The sequence below is a fragment of the Tenrec ecaudatus genome, chromosome 11 (genome assembly GCF_050624435.1).
Source record: "Tenrec ecaudatus isolate mTenEca1 chromosome 11, mTenEca1.hap1, whole genome shotgun sequence".
Taxonomy (NCBI): domain Eukaryota; kingdom Metazoa; phylum Chordata; class Mammalia; order Afrosoricida; family Tenrecidae; genus Tenrec; species Tenrec ecaudatus.
This window is the reverse complement of record NC_134540.1, coordinates 86370255-86392829: the sequence shown is the minus strand read 5'-3', so window position 1 is coordinate 86392829 and position 22575 is coordinate 86370255. Positions and strand designations below refer to the sequence as shown.

At 42.3% G+C, this 22575-nt stretch overlaps 2 protein-coding genes across 8 annotated transcripts in view; one reads left to right on the top strand and one right to left on the bottom strand.

Moving 5' to 3' along the window:
- The window catches only part of DCUN1D2 (defective in cullin neddylation 1 domain containing 2), a 51765-nt gene extending 38077 nt beyond the window's left edge, over positions 1-13688 (bottom strand). The window contains exons 1-4 of one of the 5 annotated variants that reach the window (XM_075563395.1): positions 12750-12970; positions 11058-11177; positions 4292-4508; positions 59-227 (exon numbers count right to left, since the gene is read on the bottom strand). In XM_075563395.1, the coding sequence (XP_075419510.1) occupies positions 59-227; positions 4292-4466 (344 nt within the window). In that variant the 5' untranslated portion in view covers positions 4467-4508; positions 11058-11177; positions 12750-12970. The other 4 variants (XM_075563396.1, XM_075563393.1, XM_075563394.1 and 1 more) reach the window with 4 other exon arrangements.
- The window catches only part of SLC9D1 (solute carrier family 9 member D1), a 103022-nt gene continuing 93658 nt past the window's right edge, over positions 13212-22575 (top strand). For 2 of the 3 annotated variants that reach the window (XM_075563390.1, XM_075563392.1), the window contains exon 1: positions 13212-13522. The gene's annotated coding sequence lies outside the window, so the exon portion shown is untranslated. Of the gene's footprint in view, positions 13558-22575 lie in introns of all 3 variants that reach the window. The other variant, XM_075563391.1, reaches the window with a different exon arrangement.

The following is a 22575-nucleotide window of genomic DNA, read 5'->3' as shown; positions in this document are numbered from 1 at the left end:
ATAGCTGGGGCGGGGGGCGGGGTGAGGCGGGGGGAAATCTAAACTGAGAACAACTTACCCAAGCTCTGTCATGCCGTCTACAAATTCCTTTTTGCTAAATTCACATTGCGTAGCTGCCCTGAACTTCCATGCTATAACCAAAACGCTGATGCTGGCAGGATCTAGGCTTAAATCATCACAAAACTGCTGAATCCCATCAATTCCAATTTTATTTTCATCTTGTGGATCTACAGTTAAAGGAGGAAAAGTTATATCATTTTTAAAGGTATTGCTAAAATGAATGGTTATAATCTTAATTTATAAGGTTATGGCAAGGCTGTTTCAAATACATCAATCAATAAACTGCAATTTGTACTGTACAGAAAAAAAATGATGAGTAACAAATATCCTACCCAGAAACTAGTGTCATTAAAAAAAAAAAAGTAGGTTTCTGGGTTCAGGGTGGTGTGGTGTGTGTGTGTGTGTGTGTGTGTGTGTGTGTGTGTAAAATCATTGAAACTGCTTTGAGAAGACTTCACTATTAAGAAACAATTTACCTTTTGCTAGAGGATGCCTAAAAAAAAAAAGAAACTATTTATCTTCCCTGAAACAAAATAAAAACTCATGTTTGCAGAATTTTACTTGGCCCAAAGGCAAACTGTTAGGAATGATACAGTATTGGTGTTTATAGCATTTTAAGTTTTCAATCCTAATCCTGCCAAAGCAAAGATGTATTGAATTTTTCTCTTTAGCTACTGTAATTTATTTACTAGTTCTACTGTGGCTGCATAGCAATTATTTTATAATCATGGACCTTATGTACCCAGTTTAGAAATTCTGACTTTCCCTTCCATTTCTAGTGTAAACAGAAAAGATTTTAGTATTCTCCAATAGAAAATCAAATTGTAAAATCTGTTGAAACCATCCCAGCAAGATTTCACCAAAGTAGGTCAAGTAATTTTAGACAGATTGAGTATGCAAAGGGGCTTCAAATCAAAAACCTGATGGGAAAATTCCATTACCTTTTCATTCCATTTTCCCACACATTTTTTTGAATCCCACTTGCATCATATCATAATGTATGTGTAACTGGTATACAATGTACCAACAGAAAGTTTAATACTTGGCTCAAATAGAAAATTGTGATAAACTTTTCTTCTTCATACAAACTTTAACTTTGGTCACTTAAGTACTATATGTTAGTTACCTGTGAGTCAATTCCAACTCATGGGGACCCAATGTGTGCAGAGGGGAGGCTGTGCCCTTTGGAAGCAATCACCAGGTGTATCATCTGAGGTGCCTTTGAGTGGGTTCCCAAGTCATCCTTTGTGTTAATAGTTGCGCACACAACAGTTTACACCACCCAGGATCTCCTACACCAAACCAAACTCACTGACATTGAGCTGATTCCCACTCATAGTGGGCCTACAGAACACGGTAGAACTGCCTCTGTGGATTTCTGAGACTATAAATCTCTATGGGAGTAGAAAGTCTCATCTTTCTCCTGAGCAGTGCGTGGTGGTTTCAAACTGTTGACCTTGTGGTTAGCTGCCCAACGATTTACCCCCTGTGCTACCAGGGCTCCTGATGGTCTCTCCTAAGTACTATATTAAAAAACAAAAAACCAAGCTCACGGCCATCAAATTGCTTCTGACTCATAGCGACTCTGTAAGTTACGGTAGAGCAGCCCATTGGGGTGTCCGAGACTTTTTCTCAATCTTGATGGAAGCAGACAGCCTCGTGTTTCTCCCTGGGGTAGCTGTAGGGTCACATCTCTATGGCTCAGCAGCTTAGTGCTGGCCAGCAGGACTTCTCAAGCACTACATACTACTACCACATCTATGGATAGGTGGTTCCCGAAGAAAAGATACAAATTCAGTGAACAGAAAAATGAACATCCATTCAACTTATTCTCCTATACTAGTAACAGGGCAAATTCAGCTGTGGCATTGGTAGACCAAAAGTTTATCCCAAATTATCACTGATTCTTTCACTCAATTCTATATTTCTAACATTATATATTTTAAGAATAATAAAGAAATTGGTCTACAATGTTCTCACTTAATAAACAGTTTGGGTAAATTTCATATACAATATTGTTAATTCTTTTAAAGTGGTTTTATATATTACATTTTATTGTCATACATTCACATCACTGGCTACATATATATATATATATTTCTTAAACTAGCTATATTTAACAACAGTCTTTGAACTTAATATTTTAGTCTAAGATGACTATATCATGTCATATATCTACTTAGAATTCCTAGCATATGAATAAAATTAAATGATTAACTTAAAGCATACAAAACAATGACGAAACCAGGCCCACTGCCATTGAGTTTATTCCAACTCATATTAGCCCTATTCAGAGTTTCTGAGACTGTCAATCTTTTTAACAGACAGCCTCAGACTTCTCTTCTGGAGCAGCTGGTGGGTTTGAACCACCAATTTTGTGGTTAGAATGCCAGCACCTAACCTACAGCACCACCAGAATAAAATTAAATGATTACCTTAATTCAAATTAAAATATAAAGTTCCACATTCACTTATATAAAAATGTTTTCAAATGTGCTGCACATAATTTTCCTGGCCTTAAACATTTGCATTGTATATGACTTAGAAAATCAGTTCTAAAAATAACTTAGCTAAAAATTTATAACGTATTCTAAAACTTGAAAATACTCATATTTTTTTGAGAATTACAGTAAGTGGTTATTTTTAACCATAATATATGTTGTTGAACCAGGACTCTGACTTTACTTTTTCTGGTTTTAATATTTTAGAAATATAAGATTAATCTTTTAAACAGAAGGAAAAAGCAAAATAAGTCAACACATGAAACACTGCTGCCTCTCCTGATAGAGCCCAGATGTAAAGTTTGAGATAAACTTTAAAAAGCACGCTGCAAAATAAATAAGTAAAAGCATGCTGCGTATTTGTCTATATTCATCAGTGTATACTTATTTTTGTACCACAATTGTATTTTGATAGGAAAAGTTCCATTCTAAGAATTAAAAAATATTGTCCTCAATTGCCAACACAATGGCATCTTTGCTCAGAGCTTCCCCTAAGCTTTAAACAACTGACATTGTCTAAGTGCTGAAAACGTTTTATTTCCCTTCAGGATTTTCATGCTATCTGATTGTTCTTGTTGGTGTTGCCGGTGAGAAGACACAACAGAAAGCCAATTCGAGCACTTCCATGTGACATTGATTACACACACGTGTGCGACCATCCTCTCCTTTTTCCTGAGTTGCTCCTCCTCCATCGACACAAATCCACCAGTCCCTCAGCTCGCTGCGGTCAGTTTGATCCCATACAGATAGGTCTTAAAGAAAAAACAATGCTTAAGACGCACAGTGCACTCGTTAAGCTAAACGATTATTAGATTTTTCAGAAGACTTCGGGGGGTATTTTGAGGTTAAGGCTTTGATCTCAGGATAAAACTATTAAGTACAATTATTAAGTTTTGGAGGTTCACCAGCCTCCATGGCTCCAGACAGCTGATTCCAGGAGCATTTGAAATGCTGTGCGGCACTTTCCCCCTTTTGATCAGGATTCTTCCACAGAGGGGTTTTTGTTTGTTTGTTTTATTGACATGTAATTCACACATCATACAACTCATTGTCTAATCACATCAAGATTCTAATACTCACTAATGGTAGTCAGCACCTTCTGGTTTCGTGGTATTATTCTTAAGCAACCTTCTTGGCCATAAATATCTCCGGCTAAAAATCAGTGCTCGACATAAAATACCGTATTAAGAGAAATAATCATGCAGCCATAGCCGCACAGCCCAAGGCAACGACAATCTCCTTCCAGCTAGGGATCAAACTCAGTGCACACAGCAAGCTCCGATTCATTCACTTCCACACACGTCTTTAGGCTCTTCTGATTTCATCGCTAATCGATGCTAAGTGTCAAAGCTTCAGGGGCTCTGGTGCTACAGTAGTTAAGCACTAGGCAGCTCACTGAAACGTGAGTGGTTGCAATGCACAGTCACTTATTGAAAGACGTGGCAATTCGATTCGTAATGACCTACAGCACTGGACACTCGAGGTTCTACTCAGTCTCACAGGGTCATTGGAAGTTGGAATCTACTGACAGCAGTGGGTTTGAGGCTCTCTTCTGTTTTATTTAGTCACAGGTTCAGATATACAGCTGAATATCAGGAAGTGGAGAAGTAGGATCTAGGAGATTTACTTTTTGTGCAAGGCATCACACATTCTAGAAATGTAACATTCATTTTGCTATACATATTTTAACGTTTATAACTTTAAAATGTTTTGAGTATTAACAGCCTTACCTTTGTACCTGTTATAGAGTTGCTCTAGTTTCTTCTTGTCTACTGAATTTCTCATGGATTCTTTGTAGAATGAGTCTGGGTTTTGGAAAAAGTTGTCTGTTGCCACTTCTAGTTTCCACTCATTCTGCGTTAAGCAGTGAATAGCAGTTCTCTCGCCAGCCTGCGTAAATGCCATAAACTGGCGGACCTTGTCCTTCTGAGACGATTTAAGCTTATGCTTTGGGATGCAAAAGAAGCGGGAAAGCCAATGAAGCTAATCCAGAGGTTTGTTTCAGCATTCTATTACTAATTCCTATATTTAAACTGGATTTAGTTTTCTTGTTGGGTGACTCAACTTGACTTCAGAATTACAGGAAGACAAAGCCTTGTTCTTCATCAGTTAAAAAGACTGCACAGTCTTCTGAAAATTGAAACGACAGCATCTATATAGTAACAAATATGCAAAGTCTACTCTTTAAAAAGTCATTAGAATCATTATTTTATATAAAACATTTTGATTTCTACCCAGTTCACTTTGCATGAAATATAGCACACTTTCTTATTCCCCCCAAGCCCCCAAATCTCAGCAATATAGGCTCCTTTATGAAACACATCTAGCTAGCCATCTGATGAAATAAGGGCAGATGTAACACAAATTCTTCACATTATTGCTGTTGGTCTGTTTGTAGAGTTCTCTTTGACATAAATGGGGTACTTGAATTAACTTCAGGCTCAAACGATTAGGCAGGAGCTCTGCAATTTACATTTGTGCTACTACTTTAAGTTTTTCCAGTTCAAAAACCAACAACCCTTAGCTTTGTCAGAACCACTCCGATGAAAACACTCACACATCACTAAGAATAATGTGGAAAAATTCTCACAAAAGTTCCCAAAGCAGGCTCACACAGAACGCCCATTATGACTGCATGAAAGTGGTAGCGGGAACTTCCAAGTAACTGTACTATATATAGTATGTAATGAAAGAAAACAATGTTGCAATATTTCCAGATAAGGATAGTCAAGTTTCCACTTGGCAGAAGTGCCACCGGAAAAGTAAGTGATTTACTGATTTATCTGTCGATCAAAACAGACTCTGTGATCTACTGGATGCCAATGTTTCACACAAATGCTTTACATAATAGGATACAGGGAAATTTTTCACTGCAAAGAATTTATATTCCACTTTGTTCAAAAAATGATCTGAGGAAATTTATAGCAAACAGTAATATAATACATAAACTTACATATATGCTATTTAACATCACATATATTTAAAAAGATGAAAAAACCGAGGGCAAGGAAAAGGTAAATAGGAAGAAGGATAGCAATAAGAGACCCACACAGACATGCAGGCCTACACCAATAAGGCTGAAAGAGGCCGCAAAAGTAGGCCCCGAGCTCCCTTGGTGCCAAAGCAAAGAAGAAAGTATGATTAGTGAGGAAAGTCTGCCTTTAAAAAAAATAGTTTTATTAGGGGCTCATACAACTCTTATTACAATCCATATATATATCAATTGTGTAAAGCACATTTGTACATTCGTTACTCTCATCATTCTCAAAACATTTGCTCTCCACTTAAGCCCCTGGCATCAGCTCATTTTTCTCCTTCCCTCCCCGCTCCCCCCTCCCTCCTGAACCCTTGATAATTTATAAATTAGTATTTTGTCATATCTTGCTCTGTCCGACGTCTCCCGTCACCCACTTTTCTGCTGTCCATCCCCCAGGGAAGAGGTCACATGTAGATCCTTGTAATCGGTTCCTCCCTTCCAACCCATCCTACCAGTATTGCCGTGAAACTCACATCACTGGTCCTGAAGGGATCATCTGTCCTGGATTCCAGTTTCTATCTGTACCAGTGTACATTCCAGTGTTTCCAGTTCCTATCTGTACCAGTGTACATCCTCTGATCTTGCCAGATTTGTAAAGTGGAATTGGGATCATGATAGTGGGGGGTGAGGAGGGAGGAAGCATTTAGGAACTAGAAGAAAGTTGTATGTTTCGTTGCTACATCTCACCCTGACTGGCTCATCTCCTCCCCACGACCCTTCTGTAAAGGGATGTCTAGTGACCCACAGATGGGCTTTGGGTCTCCACTCCGCACTCCCCCTTATTCACGATATGATTTTTTTGTTCTGATGCTTGATACCTGATCCCTTGTACACCTCGTGATCGCACAGGCTGGTGTGCTTCATCCATGTGGAGTGAGGAAAGTCTGTTTTAGGAAGATTTAAAACCAATCAGCAGCTCAGAGGTGGCACAGCTTTTACTGGCACTGATATCTGAAGGGACTGGCTCCTGCAGTTCTCTCCAAGGGACCATGTGCAATGTGCGCCTCTGTCCTGGACAAATCCCTCACCAAAATGCCAATACTGAATAGCAGAGCAGGCTTCCTTAAAGCAGCAGAGCATGCTGCTGCCAAAAGATCAGAACAGACTTGAGTGATAGGATTATGCGATCTGAGTGCACAGGTCTCAACACGTGTGGTCTGGAGACCATGGGGGGAATGTGGGGATCCTGAGACGTTTGGGACACATTGACACAACTATTTTCATAATAATTCTAGTACATTATTTGCCTTTCTCATTTTCATTCTCTCGTGAGTGCACAGAAGAGGCTTCCAGAGCTACATGACCTACAGCCTCATAACAGGCTGAAAGGAGATTTGCGAATCATTCACCAGACATTAAAGAGATATGCAAAGCAGAACAAAAAACCTGTCGTAATGTAACGTTAATATATATATATAATGGTCATTGTTATTTTATTATGAGTTAATATATATTTAAACTTTCTGTTTTAATTTTTAATATAGTAAATATTGATGATAACCCAGACACAGATGCTGACTGATGATTCTGTGATAGCTTTCCCCTGTCCTGCAGTGGCAGCTTGACTGTTGCTCTAATGCTGAACAGGTTTCAGTGGAGTTCCAGATTGACAAACTAGGAAGAAAGGCCTGGCAACTGCCTTCTGAAAACCCTGTGGTTTACAACTGACTTGTTCCAACTGACTTGGCGCCACATGAGTCAGGAGATAACTTGATGACAGGAAACACACAAGACAACACACAAAAGCTCTTTGGCTCTAAAATTTTTTTAATAAAAGGGTTCTAAGACTAAAAAGATTGTGAACTGATGACCTAGCTCAATACAGAAAATTGGCATTTTAACTAATAAACACAAAGATATTTGGTCACTTTTAGACTCTGGATTCCCTTAGATTTGACAGATGTTCTTTCTAGGAAAACCATGTGGTACACACAGGTGTCTCTTGGTTTGTCGAAATCTTCCAGAGATTTCACATACCATGGAAGCCCATCTGGGGATCCTTCAGACAGGGCAACAAGCAAAGGATAATGGGAATCAGGTTAACAACAGACGATCTTGATCAGGGATTGGCAAACTTACTCTCACAAGCTCAGTGATAAATGTTTGACTTATAGACCAAACAGGGAGCCCTGGTGGCTAGTTGCACACTGGGCTGCTAACTACAAAGTCAGCTGTTCAAAACTACCAGCAGCTCCACGGGGGAGAAAGACAGAGCTTTCTACTCTCATAAACAGTTAGAGCCTTGGAAACTCAGAGGGATGGTTCTACACTACTATATAGGGTCTTTAAGAGTCGGCATCGACTGATGGCAGTGAGCTTGGAGTTGATTTGAAGTTATAGGTCAGTTTGTCACAGACATTCGACACTTCCATTGATGAATGAAAGCCATCACGGACAAGGCATCGATGCATGGATGTGGCTCTGTTTAAAAAACAACAACAACTTTATTAACAACAACAACAAAATAGGCGGCCACCTTGTGGGCCGTAGTATGTCAACCACTGGCCTAGTTTCTAGAGTAATACATGGAATACAGATCCTACATACTCTTTTCCTAAAGTTTGGCTTTAGGAAAGAACTAGACTTAACAGTTTAAAATTATACTCCCTGGCAAGATCAAATATTACTAAACTAAGGGCAGATCCTACATGCTTTGACAGTAAGTGGAGCAAAAGATAAAGATAGTCACCCTATGAGGGAAAGGGGTCAAGGTCAAGAATTATCTCAAAAACCTTAAAACAGAAGCGGGCAATATCCACAGGGGTTGACTGTTAGGGGCAGCCACGGTAATTTCATTATAGAAATAGCCATGAAAGCTGGGTTTTTTAAATTGTTATAAGTTATGAAACAAAATCCAACTGAGCACATTTGGAATGTCCAGGATTAAACAGCAAGGCAATGTAACTAGGTAATGATCACACAGTTGATGGCCTCATGTCAGACACCAGGGAGCTATGTGCGATCTTTAGTTATTTTTCCCAATTGAAGCTCATCTTTATCTCCAGGACTCTCCTAATAGAATCTCCACAGTATAAAGGAGAATACTTTTTAAAAACTCTAGACAAATATATGCAGGAGTATATGGATCCATATCATTCAAATTGGTTCTGAATGTTAGTCACAGACTGAGCAGAAAAACAAAGATTCTTCTTCAATCTAATCAAATTGCCTGTCATAGATGTGCAACCTTGAACCTCACTTTGGTACTAATGTACTGTTTCTAGATAGGCAACAGCAGCTATGAGGTCTAATGGTTTCCGGCAAAAATAAAGAGCAAGGAAATGATCAACACAGGGATAAAATATATTGTTATTCCATACAGGATTCTCCATGAGCCAAGGGAAATTAAAATAGTCACCGATAGCTAAATCTAAAGACTATGTTCTTCATGTCCAAAACTGACGGAGACTTGCAATTTGTTAGAGAGGAAAATGGGATACAGTTCCTTACAAGGAAAAAAGGTCTCAGAAGTTAAAATTAAAAAAAAAAAAAAGAGGAGCCGGAAGACAACTCCAGGTCCAGCTAGCTAGGACTACATCCATATGAAATTAACAAGACATACAGATTGGCATGATCAGTGCCTACTCATCAAGCTCTGATGACTCTCACTGAGGCTTACCACGACCTGGAAATTAATTTATGAAGGGCGGCTCTTAGAGAGGCTAGGGACAGGGCTTAATATTCCTTATACAATCTGGGCACCCAGACTGCCCACATACAAAATGAGAAGCGTTTGCTTTTAGAATGCTTTTCCAGAGACAATTTACCGTATACACTCGTGTATAAACTGAGGTTTTTCTACACATTTTTAATGCAGTTTTTGTGGTAAAATTAGGTGCCTTGGCTGATATTCAGATCGGCTTATACTCGAGTATATCCAGTAATACAACAAAAATCTCCTGGGGCCAATTTACAAGGGGCTGATAGTGTAACCATTTTGGTTAAATTCCTTATAAACTTATTGATCACTTGGAATCTTTGTTTGGTATCCAGCAGGCTGGGGCTGGAGAGATGAAGCACTCTACTCTAGCAGAGCCCCACGGAAGTTCTCCTAATGCCCTATAAGGGTCAGAATGACTGCAGGTCAGTGAGTGAGTGAGTGAGTGGTCTTGGAGGGAACAGTAGAATTCAAATACTCTTTTCACACTCTTCCGCACCTCCATTGATTCTGCAGAATGATACAGTCAAGCCCTTCTCATGGTTACAAGTCTCTGGCTACTGCATCCCTTTTAAGCTCATACACAACCCACCCATTTCCTGTGAAAAGTGGAGTTACTAGAGATAACGGTCTTTACTTGATGAAATCTGGCTCTGGTTCTGGGATTTCACATACCATAGAAACTGTTGTTTGACTTAGGTCTTCAAAAGGTTGCTAAAGTCTGAATGTTTTTAGCCATTTACATACCACAAACCCTCCCTCCTCCTCCACACTCTATCCTCTTCCTGTCTTCTAGCTTCTCTCTCCTTCTCGGTTTTCTCTTTCCATCCCCGAAGTTCTGTCTTCATCTCTTCACTCTTCTCTCTAAACAGTCACACTAGTCTATTATGTCTCTCTTCTATTTGAGATCCTTCCAACGGTTTCCCATTACTATTAGGTCAAAGGCAGAAACTTGCGTAACGTGTGCTAAAAGCCCTCTACAGTCTGGCTCTGGGTTCCTCACCAGTCTCACATCATGTCCCGGTCCCCTTGTTCTGTGCTGCAGCAGCTTCCATCTTTGTTCAGTTCCTGCCATGTACCATCTCCTTGCATCTAAGGGCCTTGGCACATTCTGTTCTTTCTGCTTGGAGTCCGCACACTTTGGGGTGCTCCATCCACTTCCATTTATGTTTTGTTAATTCCCAATCATTCTTGAGAGTTCAGCTCGTACCTTATTACTTTGGCTAAGCCTTGAGTTCCTCTGCATCTGGGAACAGTCACTTACCTACCACCACCAGACAACTTCATTGAACCTATGGTTCTCCTGAGCACTTAACCCAAGGTCATGGAATAAAACTTAAAACCTAAATTCACTACACCATGGAGTTGATTCCAACTCATACGAGAAGCTTGCTTAATGCTTTATCGACCCTGCCAGGTCATCAGCTTCATGAGTTCTAAAATCACATTTACGTTGTTCACCATTAAATCCCCAGTATCTCACGCAGAACATCCAAATACAAATTTACCGAGTGAATGATGAAAGGCATCTCCTACCATAGCTTCAAAGTAATGGATGTACATTTCTGGAAACCCCCTTTCCAAGGTCCTAATCAAGATATACCCCCTGTACTCTATAATCCCTCTATTTTTACCTCACTGTATGGCCTTGCTCCACTCTTCCTCGACACTCCCAGTTTGATCAGTCGTATCAGCACTTACTCAGGGGCCCAGTGAAGAGCTGGCTTCATTCTCCACTTCCAGTATTCTTTATTTCCACATAGATCTGATTCGATTGCCTTGACTATTTACAAGTCTTTACCTCTTCCTCCCGTCCTTCCCCGATTCCTACAGACGAGGTTTTGGTTCAAGCCCCCATCTCTTCTTGCCTAGATTATTGCTGGTCTTCCTCCAATTCCATTTCTGCTTTGTTGACAGGAGGCTTTTAAAAACAAAATATGATCGTTTCCTTTTTAAACAATTTTCACTATCTCCCGGGAAAATTTACACTTGTCAACACAGTATGCATTCTGTGCATACTGCATGCATTGTTCACACAACTCGACATTCTCAACGCTGAGTCCCACGCTCTCAAACCAAACCACACTCACTGCCATGAGTCAATGCTGACTCAGATCGACCCTATCGGACAGGGTAGAACTGCCCCTGTGGATTTCCCAGACTGTAACTCTATATGGAGTAGAAAGCCCCATTTCTCTATGGCGGACCGCGGTTGGTTTTGAACTGCTGACCTGTGGTTACCAGCCTAACGTATAACCTCTATGCCACCAGGGCTGCCATACTGAATTATTAGCAATTCCTCAGAAGCGTGGTCTTCTCCATTTTTCTCTCTCCGTACAGTGTATCTGCTGGAAACATTCTCTCCTTGTTCACCCGGCTGCCTTGCAGTTCCGTTGAGGAAGTCACCTCCTCCATGCACCTGATACCCCCCTGACTCTCCTCTGTGCAAGCTTGTTGGGCACCTCCAGGATATGCCCACTATACCTGGTTCTTAACGTCAACAAAGCTCTGGCCAAACTGCAATATGGCCATTTGGATTTACTAGCTGTCTCTCTCCATAGATTGTGTAATTTCTTAGAATTGTCATCATGTCCAATTGACAGTCCCCCACATGTGCCTAAGAATGCTTGCTATATAAGGATCGTTTAGCTAGCTGCTCAATAAAAGTTATGCCTCATTCAGGAAACTTATCGACAACAACGAAAAGACTGGGAGTGGGAGATTTGTAAACCATTCTATTATAAGATCACTGAAAGATTGTTTTCGAAAACTTTTTTCTTTCTCGAGTGGAGTTGATAAATAGAGAACTGGTAAACAAGAGTGCCATCATTTAAAACCGAGTGTTTCACATCGTTTCCGTGACTGTACTTTCCACTCTCTTTCCAACTCTCCCACTGAAAGGAAAATAGGTGAGGTTTCAGTTCACAGGGGCGCTCACGGTGGGATTTAACTGGCCTCCCTGCCCGGAGGTGGTGATGAAAGGAAATTGGAAATGTAAGATGTTGGAGCCAAGCTGGTAGGGGCTGTATGGAATTTGACATGTAGGCTCCACAGAAACGTGCATGCAGCGGTCACACAAAAGAGGCAAACGGATTCAGCCCAGGTCCTCCTAGCAACCCCAAGGACCACATCAGAACTAGGTATGCGTTCACAAGTTTCAGGGAGTTAATCCGCGTTTCCTGAACCGCACGTCACTCGCCCGGGAGCCGGCGCGCCGTGCATGCCGCTGGGGGCAGCTGCAGAGGTCCGCGAGGGCGTCGCGAGGAGGGTCCCGCCGCGCCGGGGAGGCCAGGGCGCCCGCCCCCGGGCTCGCGGCCTCTCCCTCAGGCCCCTGCCGGCCCCTCCCTTTGACCTTCGCGTCTGTCCCTTCTCCAGACGCCCGTGCTCGGTGGACCAGGCCCGCCGCCCAACCCGTGGGTGCCGTTCGGGCTGTGAGAGTGGAAAATGCGGGGCCGAATCCGAAAGGGCGGCGAGGACCTACGGGGCCACCTACCATTCTCACTCGGACGCTCCCCCAACTTCTCTCCGGCCCCCGACGGCGCTTCTGCGCAGGCGCAAGCGGCCACCTCCCGCCCCGGGCTTCCCGGAGCTTTCTCCTGGTCCTCGCGTGTGCGGCCGAGGGGGTGCCCTTGAGCCCGCCCCTCCGGAGCGCGTCCTCCTGACAGCCGGCTCTGCGGCTCGCCGGCCACACGCCCCTGGGGAGGAGCTCGGGGAGTAAGGTGGATGACAGGTTGGGCACAGCGAACTACAAGTACCGACATGCACCGCTCCCGGCCCGCCGGCCCACCGGCCCCGCACGCCCCGCCTTCTTAAAGGGGCCGCGACTCCCTATAGGCGATCTGCACCAGCCTGTGCGCGCACACGGCACGGCGGTGTTCCTGGGACAGCGGCAGGCGGCGGCGGCGGCGGGGCCCGGAGCCCCTCCTCCTCCCTCCTTCGGGTGGGCGGCGCCCGCTACCTTGGAAGGAATGCCGGAGAAGCCCGCGCGTTCGCTACGGTCTGCGGCCGTCCTCCTGGGGTGGAGGGAGAACTGGGCTCCGGCCGCCGCTGCACCCACCCCTCAGCAGCGAGGCGTTGGGCGACTCCGGTGTCCGCCCGCCGCCGCCGCCGCCGCTGCGTGGACCCCGGCTACCGGAGAGCTGGGCCCGGAGGACGCGCCTCCTCCCCGAGGGCGTCGTTGCCGGACTGCGGGGCTGGACCCGAGACGCCTTCCCGGAGGCTGGCGAGCGGCGCGGCTCGGCCGCTCTCGCTTCCCCGCCCCGCAAGGTGAGCTCTAACCGGGATGGAGCTGAGTCCGACAGGTATCCGCGGCCTTGGGGCACACCCTTAGCGATTGGGGACAGGATGTGGGGGGGGGGCGGGTGATGCCCCAGAAACGTACCAGAAAGCTACGTCCTCTTCCTCCGCGAGAGCAGCTTCGTGCGTTCGGGAAGAACAGACTCGAGTCTTTATATTGGGGGGCAGTGCTTTGAGCCACTTCCCGATGCGCCGCCCCCACGTTCGAATTGAAGACTTACCCTTAAACTCTTGTAAAAATTCAGACCCTAGTGCTATTTGGGACCCTGAATCCAAAGCAGAAACCCGTTGTCCTAGCGTTGACTCCGATTCTTAGTGACCCTCTAGGACTGTTCCATAGGATTCCCAGGCTTTAATCTAACTGCCATATTCTTACCCCTGCTGACCGCTGACCTTTGGGGCTGGTGACTGAGCGCTTTAGCCACTGCGCCACGGGGGCCCCCTCTGATCCCAGCCACTGCAATTTTAACTCCGCACTTGCGCGCTTTGCCATTGTGCCAGGTCCACCTGATAACTGCAAAGACGCCCTGCGGTGGGAGCGCCCCTGCCAACACCACCCCAACTACAGTCCCGGTTATCACCATTCAGGAAGGATTCCATTGGCAGATAGGGTATTGAAAATTAAAAGTTTGGTTTTTTTAAATCATTTTGTTAGGGGCTCGTGCAACTCTTATCACAATTGATCCATACATCCATTGTGTCAAGCACATTTGTATGCTTGTCGCCATCATCATTCTCAAAACATTTGTTTTCTACTTGAGCCCTTGGGATCAGCTTTTCATTTTTCCTACTCCCTCCCTGACCCCCTCCCTCACGAACCATTGATAATTTATAATTTATAATTATTTTGTCCTATCTTATACTGTCTGACGTCTCCCGTCACCCATTTTTCTTTTGTCCATCTCCCAGGGAGGAGGTTATATGTAGATCCTTGTAATCGGTTCCCCCTTTCCACCCCACCTTTTCTCCACCCTCCCAGTATGCTACTTTTGCCACTGGTCCTGAAGGGATCATCCATCCTGGATTCCCTGTGTTTCCAGTTCCTACCTGTCCTAGTGTACATCCTCTGGTCTAGCCAGATTTGTAAGGTAGAATTGGGATCATGATAGTGGGGGCAGAGAGGAAGCATTAAATAACTAAAGGAAAGTTGTATGTTTCATTGTTGCTACACTGCACCCTGACTGGCTCATCTCCTCCCCTTAACCCTTCTGTAAAGGGATGTTCAGTTGCCTGCAGATGGACTTTGGGTCCCCAGTCTGTACTCCCCCTCATTCACAATGATATAATTTTTTTGTTCTTTGATGCCTAATACCTGATCCCTTCGACACCTCATGATCACACAGGCTGGTATGCTTCTTCCATGTGGGCTTTGTTGCTTCTCACCTAGATAGCTGCTTGTTTATTTTCAGCCTTTAAGACCCCAGATGCTATAGCTTTTGATATCTGGCACCATCAGCTTTCTTCACCACATTTGCTTATGCACCCATTTGTATTCAGCAATCGTGCCAGGAAGGTGAGCATCATAGAATGTCACCTTAATAGAACAAAGTGTTCTTGCATCGAGGGAGTACTTGAGTGGAGACCCAATGTCTATCTGCTACCTTAATACTAAACCTATAAATATATGCACATAGATCTATTTCCTCACCATCCTATATAAATATAATTACATAGGTACATGCCTGTATTTAGACCTCTAAAAATGCCCTTTACCTCCTAGTTCTTTCCTCTAATTCCAAAAAGTTGGGTTTTCAATTACATATCCCAACTGCGAAATGCTGAAATAATCAGTTAAATAACTAGGTCTGTTTGCAAATGCCCCCCACACCAGGCTTAATTTTCAGTTTATTTGTTAAAATATTACTGGTGTAATTCATCAAATAAATGGGAAGTCGAATGGAACATCAGCTTGTTTTGCCAACCTCACTGTTCTTGGCCTCTTCTTATTGTTACTTGGAAGCTCTGCCAACTTTCGAGTACGTCAGCCTGAGAACAAGGAAGGTAAGACTGGACTGAATCCTGTGAGTCTAAATGGCCTTGTTGGCAACTGGGTGGGTATTTGATGGTCAGTGTGGTCAGCTTGCTCCTCAGTCATTGGGACTGATGAACTGTGAAGGGCCAGGGTGGACTTGCTTCTTCCTCTCATTTGAGAAAATGTATATGATCCTGCCAATAGTCATGATGGTTTTGATTCTCTATTTATACTTCCCTTTTATTCTTCTTCATTGACTTTCTTGGCTCTCAAGAGTAAATAAATGTAGCATTCTTTAAGCAGACCAATAACATGAAGGGTGATGATGTGTTGTTCTACCTAGAAATTTAGACTTTCTAAATTAACTCTCCTAAATCCCAAAGATAAAAATAGTAACAAATGTGTTAGACACCATGTGTAATCTCTTCGAGCTGTTTGCAGCTCTTTTCATTAATTCTGTATACAAGGGGGCCTCAAAAAGTTCATGGGAAAATTCCATTCTTTTTAGTTCCATTTTTGTGTTTGTGAACTTTTTGAAGCTTCTTTATATATCATTGGATCTTACTTGTTATTACCTGATATACAGGGAATAAATGTAATCGTTGTTTTAAGCATCCTTTGGGGAGCCCTGGTGACAAAGTGATTATACACTGCAATCCACAAGGTCAGCAGTTCAAAAACACCAGCCAACTCTGAGGGAGAAAGATGAAGCTTCCTACTCTTATAAACAGTATAGTTTCAGAATCCCACAACAGCAATTCTACCCTGTCCTATAGAGTCAATATGAATCAGTATTCGCTTGATGGCAGTGAGTTTGAGTGTTTTAGAATACTATTAAAAATCCAAAATTCACTGCTTAGAAATTTATATGCTTTTCTTGTCTCTCATTGGGTCAGTACACCTCTTACCAGTAGTCTAAATTTCATTCATATTACTAATTTTTAAAGTAATATCTCAGTGATTGATTACATAATGAAATTTTGTTTTCTGACCACAAAGTTTGAGGGTCAAGCCCACCAGTTGCTTTATGAGAAAAAGATTAAACTGTCTACTTTCATGAAGAGTTCCATTCTTGGAAACCCTAAGGAACAGTTCTACCTTGTCACATAGCCTCACTATGAGTTAGAATCAATTTAATTGCAGTTGGTTGGGGAACAGCAAATATCAAAGAGGAAGGAACAGTAGTTGGAACATATGGATGTGGTGATAGAAACGAAATTAGAGAATGCATGATAGAATTTTGCAAGACCAATGAATGACTTGTTCATAACAAATATCTTTTTCCAACAACATAAAAGACAGCTATGTACATGAACTCCAGATGGAATACACAGAAATCAAATTGACTACATCTGGGAAAAGATGATGTAGAATAGTGGTTCTCAATCTGTGGGTTGCGACTCCTTTGGGGGTTGAAGGACCCTTTCACAGGGGTCGCCCGATTCATAACAGTAGCAAAATTATAGTGATGAAGTAGCAATGAAAATAATTTTATGGTTGGGGGGTCACCGCAACACAAGGAACTGTGTTAAAGGGTCACTGTATTAGTAAGGCTGAAAACCACTGATGTAGAAGGTCAATATCAGCAGCTAAGATCAGGCCAAGGATTGACTATGGAACAGATCAATTTGCTCATATGTAAGTTCAGGTTAAAGCTGAATAAAATTAAAACATGTCCATGAGAGGCAGAATATGACCTTGAGTTTATCCCACCTGAATTTCAAGAACATCTCAAGAACAGATTGGATGCACTGAACACTATTGACAGAAGATCAATGAGCTGTGGGAGGACATCAAAACTATTATTCATGAAGAAAGCAAAAGGTCATTACACAGGAAAGAAAAGATCAAAAATAATGTTAGAAGAGACTCTGAAACTTGCTTTTAATCAGAGAGTAACTAAAGCAAATGAAAGATATAAAGTCAAAGCGTTAAATAGAAAACTTCAAAGGACAGCTAGAGAAGACAAAGCCAAACATCATAATGAAATGTGCAAAGACCTAGAATTAGAAAACCCAAAGGGAAGAACATGCACAGCGTATCTGAAATGGAAAGAGTTCAAGCCTTGAGTCATAATATTGAAAAGTTCTGTGGACAAGATGTTGAATGATGCAAGCATGGAAAGGAAATGGAAACAGCACACAGTCACTGTACCAAAAAACACGAGTCAAAATTCCACTATTTCAGGAGGTAGGATCTGAACAAGAGCCAATGCTGAGGGAAGTTCCGGGTGTACAGAAAGCATTAGCCAAGGCTCCAGGAATTGATAGAACACCAATTGAAATGTTTCAACAAGCTGATTAAACACTGGAAACACTAGTCTATGCCAGGAAATTTGGAAGAATGCTACTTGGTAAACTGACTGAAAGTTATTTATACCCATTCCAAAGAAAAGTGACCCAACATCATCCTCGAATTATAGAATATCATCACTGATACCATATGCAAGAAAGATTTTGCTAAAGATAATACAACAATGGTTTCAGCCATACATTTTAAAGGAGTTGCCAGGCTGGCTTCAGAAGAGGATGTGGAACAAGGGGTATCATTATTGATGTCACATGGATCTTGGCTGAAAGCAGAGAATATCAGAAAGGTGTTTACTTGTGTTTCATTGACTATGCAAAGTCATTCAACTGTGTGGGTCATAAACTATAGACAACCTTGAGAAAAAGTGGCATTCCAGAACACTTGATTATGCTCGTGTGGAACTTCTAGGTGCATCAAAAGGCAGTTGTAAGAACAGGACAAAAGAATACTGTATTGTTTAAAATCAGGAAAGATGTACGACAGGGTTGTGTCCTCTTCCCATACTTATTCAGTCTGTGTGCTGAGCAAATCACAGAGAACCTAGTTCATGTGAAGAACTTGGCACCAAGATCAGAGGGTGCAACTAACAACCTGTGATTTGCAGATGACACAACCTTGCTTGCTGAATGTGAGGAGCACCTGAAGCACTTGCTGATGAAGATCAAGGGTGATAGCCTTCAGTATGGATTATAACTCAATATCTCTTTTGATCGCTGGGCACCATCAGCTTTCTTCACCACATTTGCTTTTCACCTGCTTTGTCTTCAGCAGTTGTGTCGGGAAGGTGAGTATCATAGAATGCCAATTTGATAGAAGAAAGTATTCTTGCATTGAGGGAGTACTTGAGTAGAGACCCAATGTCCTTCCGCCACCTTAATACTAAACCTATAAATATAAGCACATAGATCTATTTCTCCATCCTCATATAAGCAAATGTGGTGAAGAAAGCTGATGGTGCCCGGCTATCAAAAGAGATAGCGTCTGGGGTCTTAAAGGTTTGAAGGTAAACAAGCGGCCATCTAGCTCAGAAGCAACAAAGCCTACATGGAAGAAGCACACCAGCCTGTGCGATCACGAGGTGTCGAAGGGATAAGGTATCAGGCATCATCAGAACAAAAAAATCTTACCATAGTTAATGAAGGGGGAAGTGGAGACCCAAAGCCCATTTGTCAGCCACTGAAGATCACCTTGCAGAGGGATTTAGGGGAGGAGATGAGTGAGTCAGGGTACGATGTAGCACCGATGAAGAATACAGGTTTCCTCTAGTTCCTAAATGCTTCCTCCCCCTAACCCCACTATCATGATCCGAATTCTCCCTTGCAAGTCTGGCTAGACCAGGGGATGTACACTGGTGCAGATAGGAGCTGGAGGCACAGGGAATCCAGGGTGGATGATCCCTTTAGGACCAGTGGTGTGAGTAGCAATACTGGGAGGTAGAGAGAGAGTGGGTTGGAAAGAGGGAACTGATTACAAGGATCTACATGTGACCTCCTCCCTGGGGGATGGAAAACAGAAAAGGGGGTGAAGGGAGACGTCGTACAGGGCAAGATATGACAAAATAATAATTTATAAATTATCAAGGGCTCATAAAGGAGGGGGGAGCGGGGAGGGAGGGAGAAAAAGAGGACCTGATGCCAAGGGCTTAAGTGGAGAGCAAATGCTTTGAAAATGATGAGGGCAATGAATGTACAGATGTACTTTACACAATTGATGTATGTGTTAAGAGTTGTATGAGCCCCTAATAAAACGTTTACAAAAGATAACTCAATATAAAGTACAACTCAGTATGGATTACATAGAAAACCCTCACCACTAGACCAGTAGGTAACATCATTGTATATGGTGAAAACATTGAAATTGTGAAGGATTTTGTCTTGCTTCGATCCATAATCAGTCCTCATGGAAGCAGTAGACGAGATCAAAAGACAAGATGCATTAAGTACATTCACTGCACAATGTCTTTTCAGAGCACTGAAAATGAAAGGCTTTTACTTTGAAGACTAAGATGTGCCTGACCCCAGCCATGATATTTTCAATAGCCTCATATGCATGTGGAAGTTGGACATTGAATTAAGAAGACTGAAGCAGAATCAATGTATTTGAATTGTGCTGGAGAAAAATATTAAAGTACCTTGGGTTACCAAGAGGACAAACAAATTTGTCTTGAAAGAAGTGTGGCCAGAGAGCTCCTTAGAGGCACGGACAGCGAGTTTGTCGTCCCTGCTCTGGCCATGTTGTCAAGAGAAACCAGTCCCTGGAGAAGGATGCTGTGCTTGGTAAAGCAGAGGGGCAGTGAAAAGGAGAAGGCCCTCAAGGAGATGAGCGACACCGAGGCTGCAGCCGTGGGCTCAAGCTTGGGGACCACTGTGAGGGTGGCTCAGGACGGAGAGTGTTTTAATCTGTTGTGTATATAAGGTAGCTGTGGTCGATGGCATCTAACAACATCAAAACATACAAAGCTTTGTCATGTTGAGTAGAGTTTCTTTCTCTTTCTTTCACTGGTTCTCCGTTATTTTGTTAATTAGGTGTGAACAATATATCTATGGATTGTAAACTCCAACTTTTGGCAACCATATTTTATGTTTACGTGATTTTAAGTACTTAAATCTTTTTTAAAAAACCTTTATATTGTTTAATTAAAAATAGGCTTTTAAAATCGAATCTGGCACATGTTACATTTAGGTAGATTGTTTCTTATGGAGGGCATCCTGTCCTAAGGTGTTTTTCATAATTTCTTCCTTTGTGGTGTGCTCAGTGACGGTGTTGTGCTAAAGTAGAAATGTTGGTATCCTGAAGTAATGGTAAACCATTCACTACAAATAATCTTTATAGTTTCCTTGTTTCAATGCAAGCATGATAGCTGTTTTAGACCTGTCAGCCGTGTATACTATTAGCTGTGTACACTGTCTACACTAGCTGTGTATCCTGTCGTAGGTACACTATTTTCAATTAGAATTTCAGTGCCTTATAGCCTCAAAGTAAAACAGACTCACTGTTGAGTCATAGGGACCTGATAGGACTGCCTCTTGTGGGTTTCCGAGACTGTAACTCCCACTGGAGCAGAAGGCCTCCTTTTCTCCCGCAGAACAGCTGGCGATTCTAAATGGCTGGTCTGGTGGTTAGCAGCCCAATGAGTTACCCCCTGTGCCACCCGAGCTTCTGCCCATAGCCCCAGGCCTTCCAACTGGTGTACCAGGTCAGTTGCCCCTGGACACACAGCCGAAGGACACACCCGTACCAGCATGAGTTCATCTGAATGGATCAGGCTGAGCAGCCATGCCAGACATCTGCCCAGAGATCTGTGGTCAACTGTGGCATCGCCTGCCTTGTTGTTCTTAGAGCCATCATCAGCTCTGACCCATAGCCACCCTGTGCACAATAGAACGAAATACTGCCTGCTATCTATCGGTTGCTCATATGTAAGTTCAGATTGAAGCAGAAGGAAATGAAAGTAAGTCCACAAGAGCCAAAAAAGGCCCTCGAGTATATCCCACCTGACTTTCGAGACTATCTTTAAAGAGATACTGGTCTTCAAGTACCCTTCATTCATGAGAGAGGTCAGGAGTTAGAGGTCTGTCAAAGAGATCTTTCACTTTGGTGACTCTGCTCTGAAAAATGTGATCTTCGGGAGGATGGAGGGAGGGTGGGATAGAAAGGGGGAACCGATTACAAGGATCTATGTATACCCTCCTCCATAGGGGATGGACAGCAGAGAAGTGAGTGAAGGGAGATGTTGGACAGAGCAAGATAGGACAAAATAATAATTTATAAATTATCAAGGGTTCATGAAGGAGGGAGGGGGAAATGAAGAATTGGCTCAAGTAGAAAGCCAATGTTTTGAGAATGATGAGGGTAACAAATGTGCTTGACACAATGTATGTATGGATGGATTGTGATAAGAGTTGTACGAGCCCCCAATGAAATGATTAAAAAAAAAAAAAGAATCCCGCTTGCTAGCCTATTGTAGCCCTAGCCACCACCTCTCCTGCCCCCACCTCCTAATTTCTGGCAACAGCTAATATCGTCTCCATCTTGAGAATGGGCCCCTGCAAGGATAAAGGAATGGAATCATGCTATGTTTGGAATTTGGTTTTCACTCTCTAATCACCTTGAAATCCACTCAACTTGTATATCTCAATAGTGTGACACCTAGAAAATTTTAAGGAATGTTAATAATCATGTAACAAATCCAAGTGAGTGTTCTTATAAATAAAACCAACAGTGATAAACTAATACTAAAGCCAAAAATGTCTTCTGATTTTAAAAAAATCATGTTTAAAAGTTTTTTTATATTCCATAGTGTTTTTAGCCATGTTTAAAGGTGAAATGAAGTGGGTATAGTTTCTGAAAAAGTGGTAACAGCTATTTTAAGATTCTGTAGAGAAAATTCAATTTGTTCTTCATCTTATATTTTAGTAGAGAAAAATTAGTATAAATCCAACTAAAATTATCATATGGATTTTATACTTCCAGGTTCCTGGAATTAAAATAAAAAATCAATAGCTCCTTTAGCTATTATGGGGTAGAGGAATAATTGTTTGATTTCAGGAACCAGGAATCAGAAGTGAATGCACAGTGAGGTCGTTCTTGGGCAAGTTAGATTGCAAATTGTTTTGAAGCATGAAATCCATGAGAAAATTTATTTTTTTAGATCTTCTTAGGAAAAAGAAGCATAAAAATAAAGCATCTCAAGTTTCTGCCTTGGTTTTGGAAAATACTAAAAGTCTACACTTCAGCACTA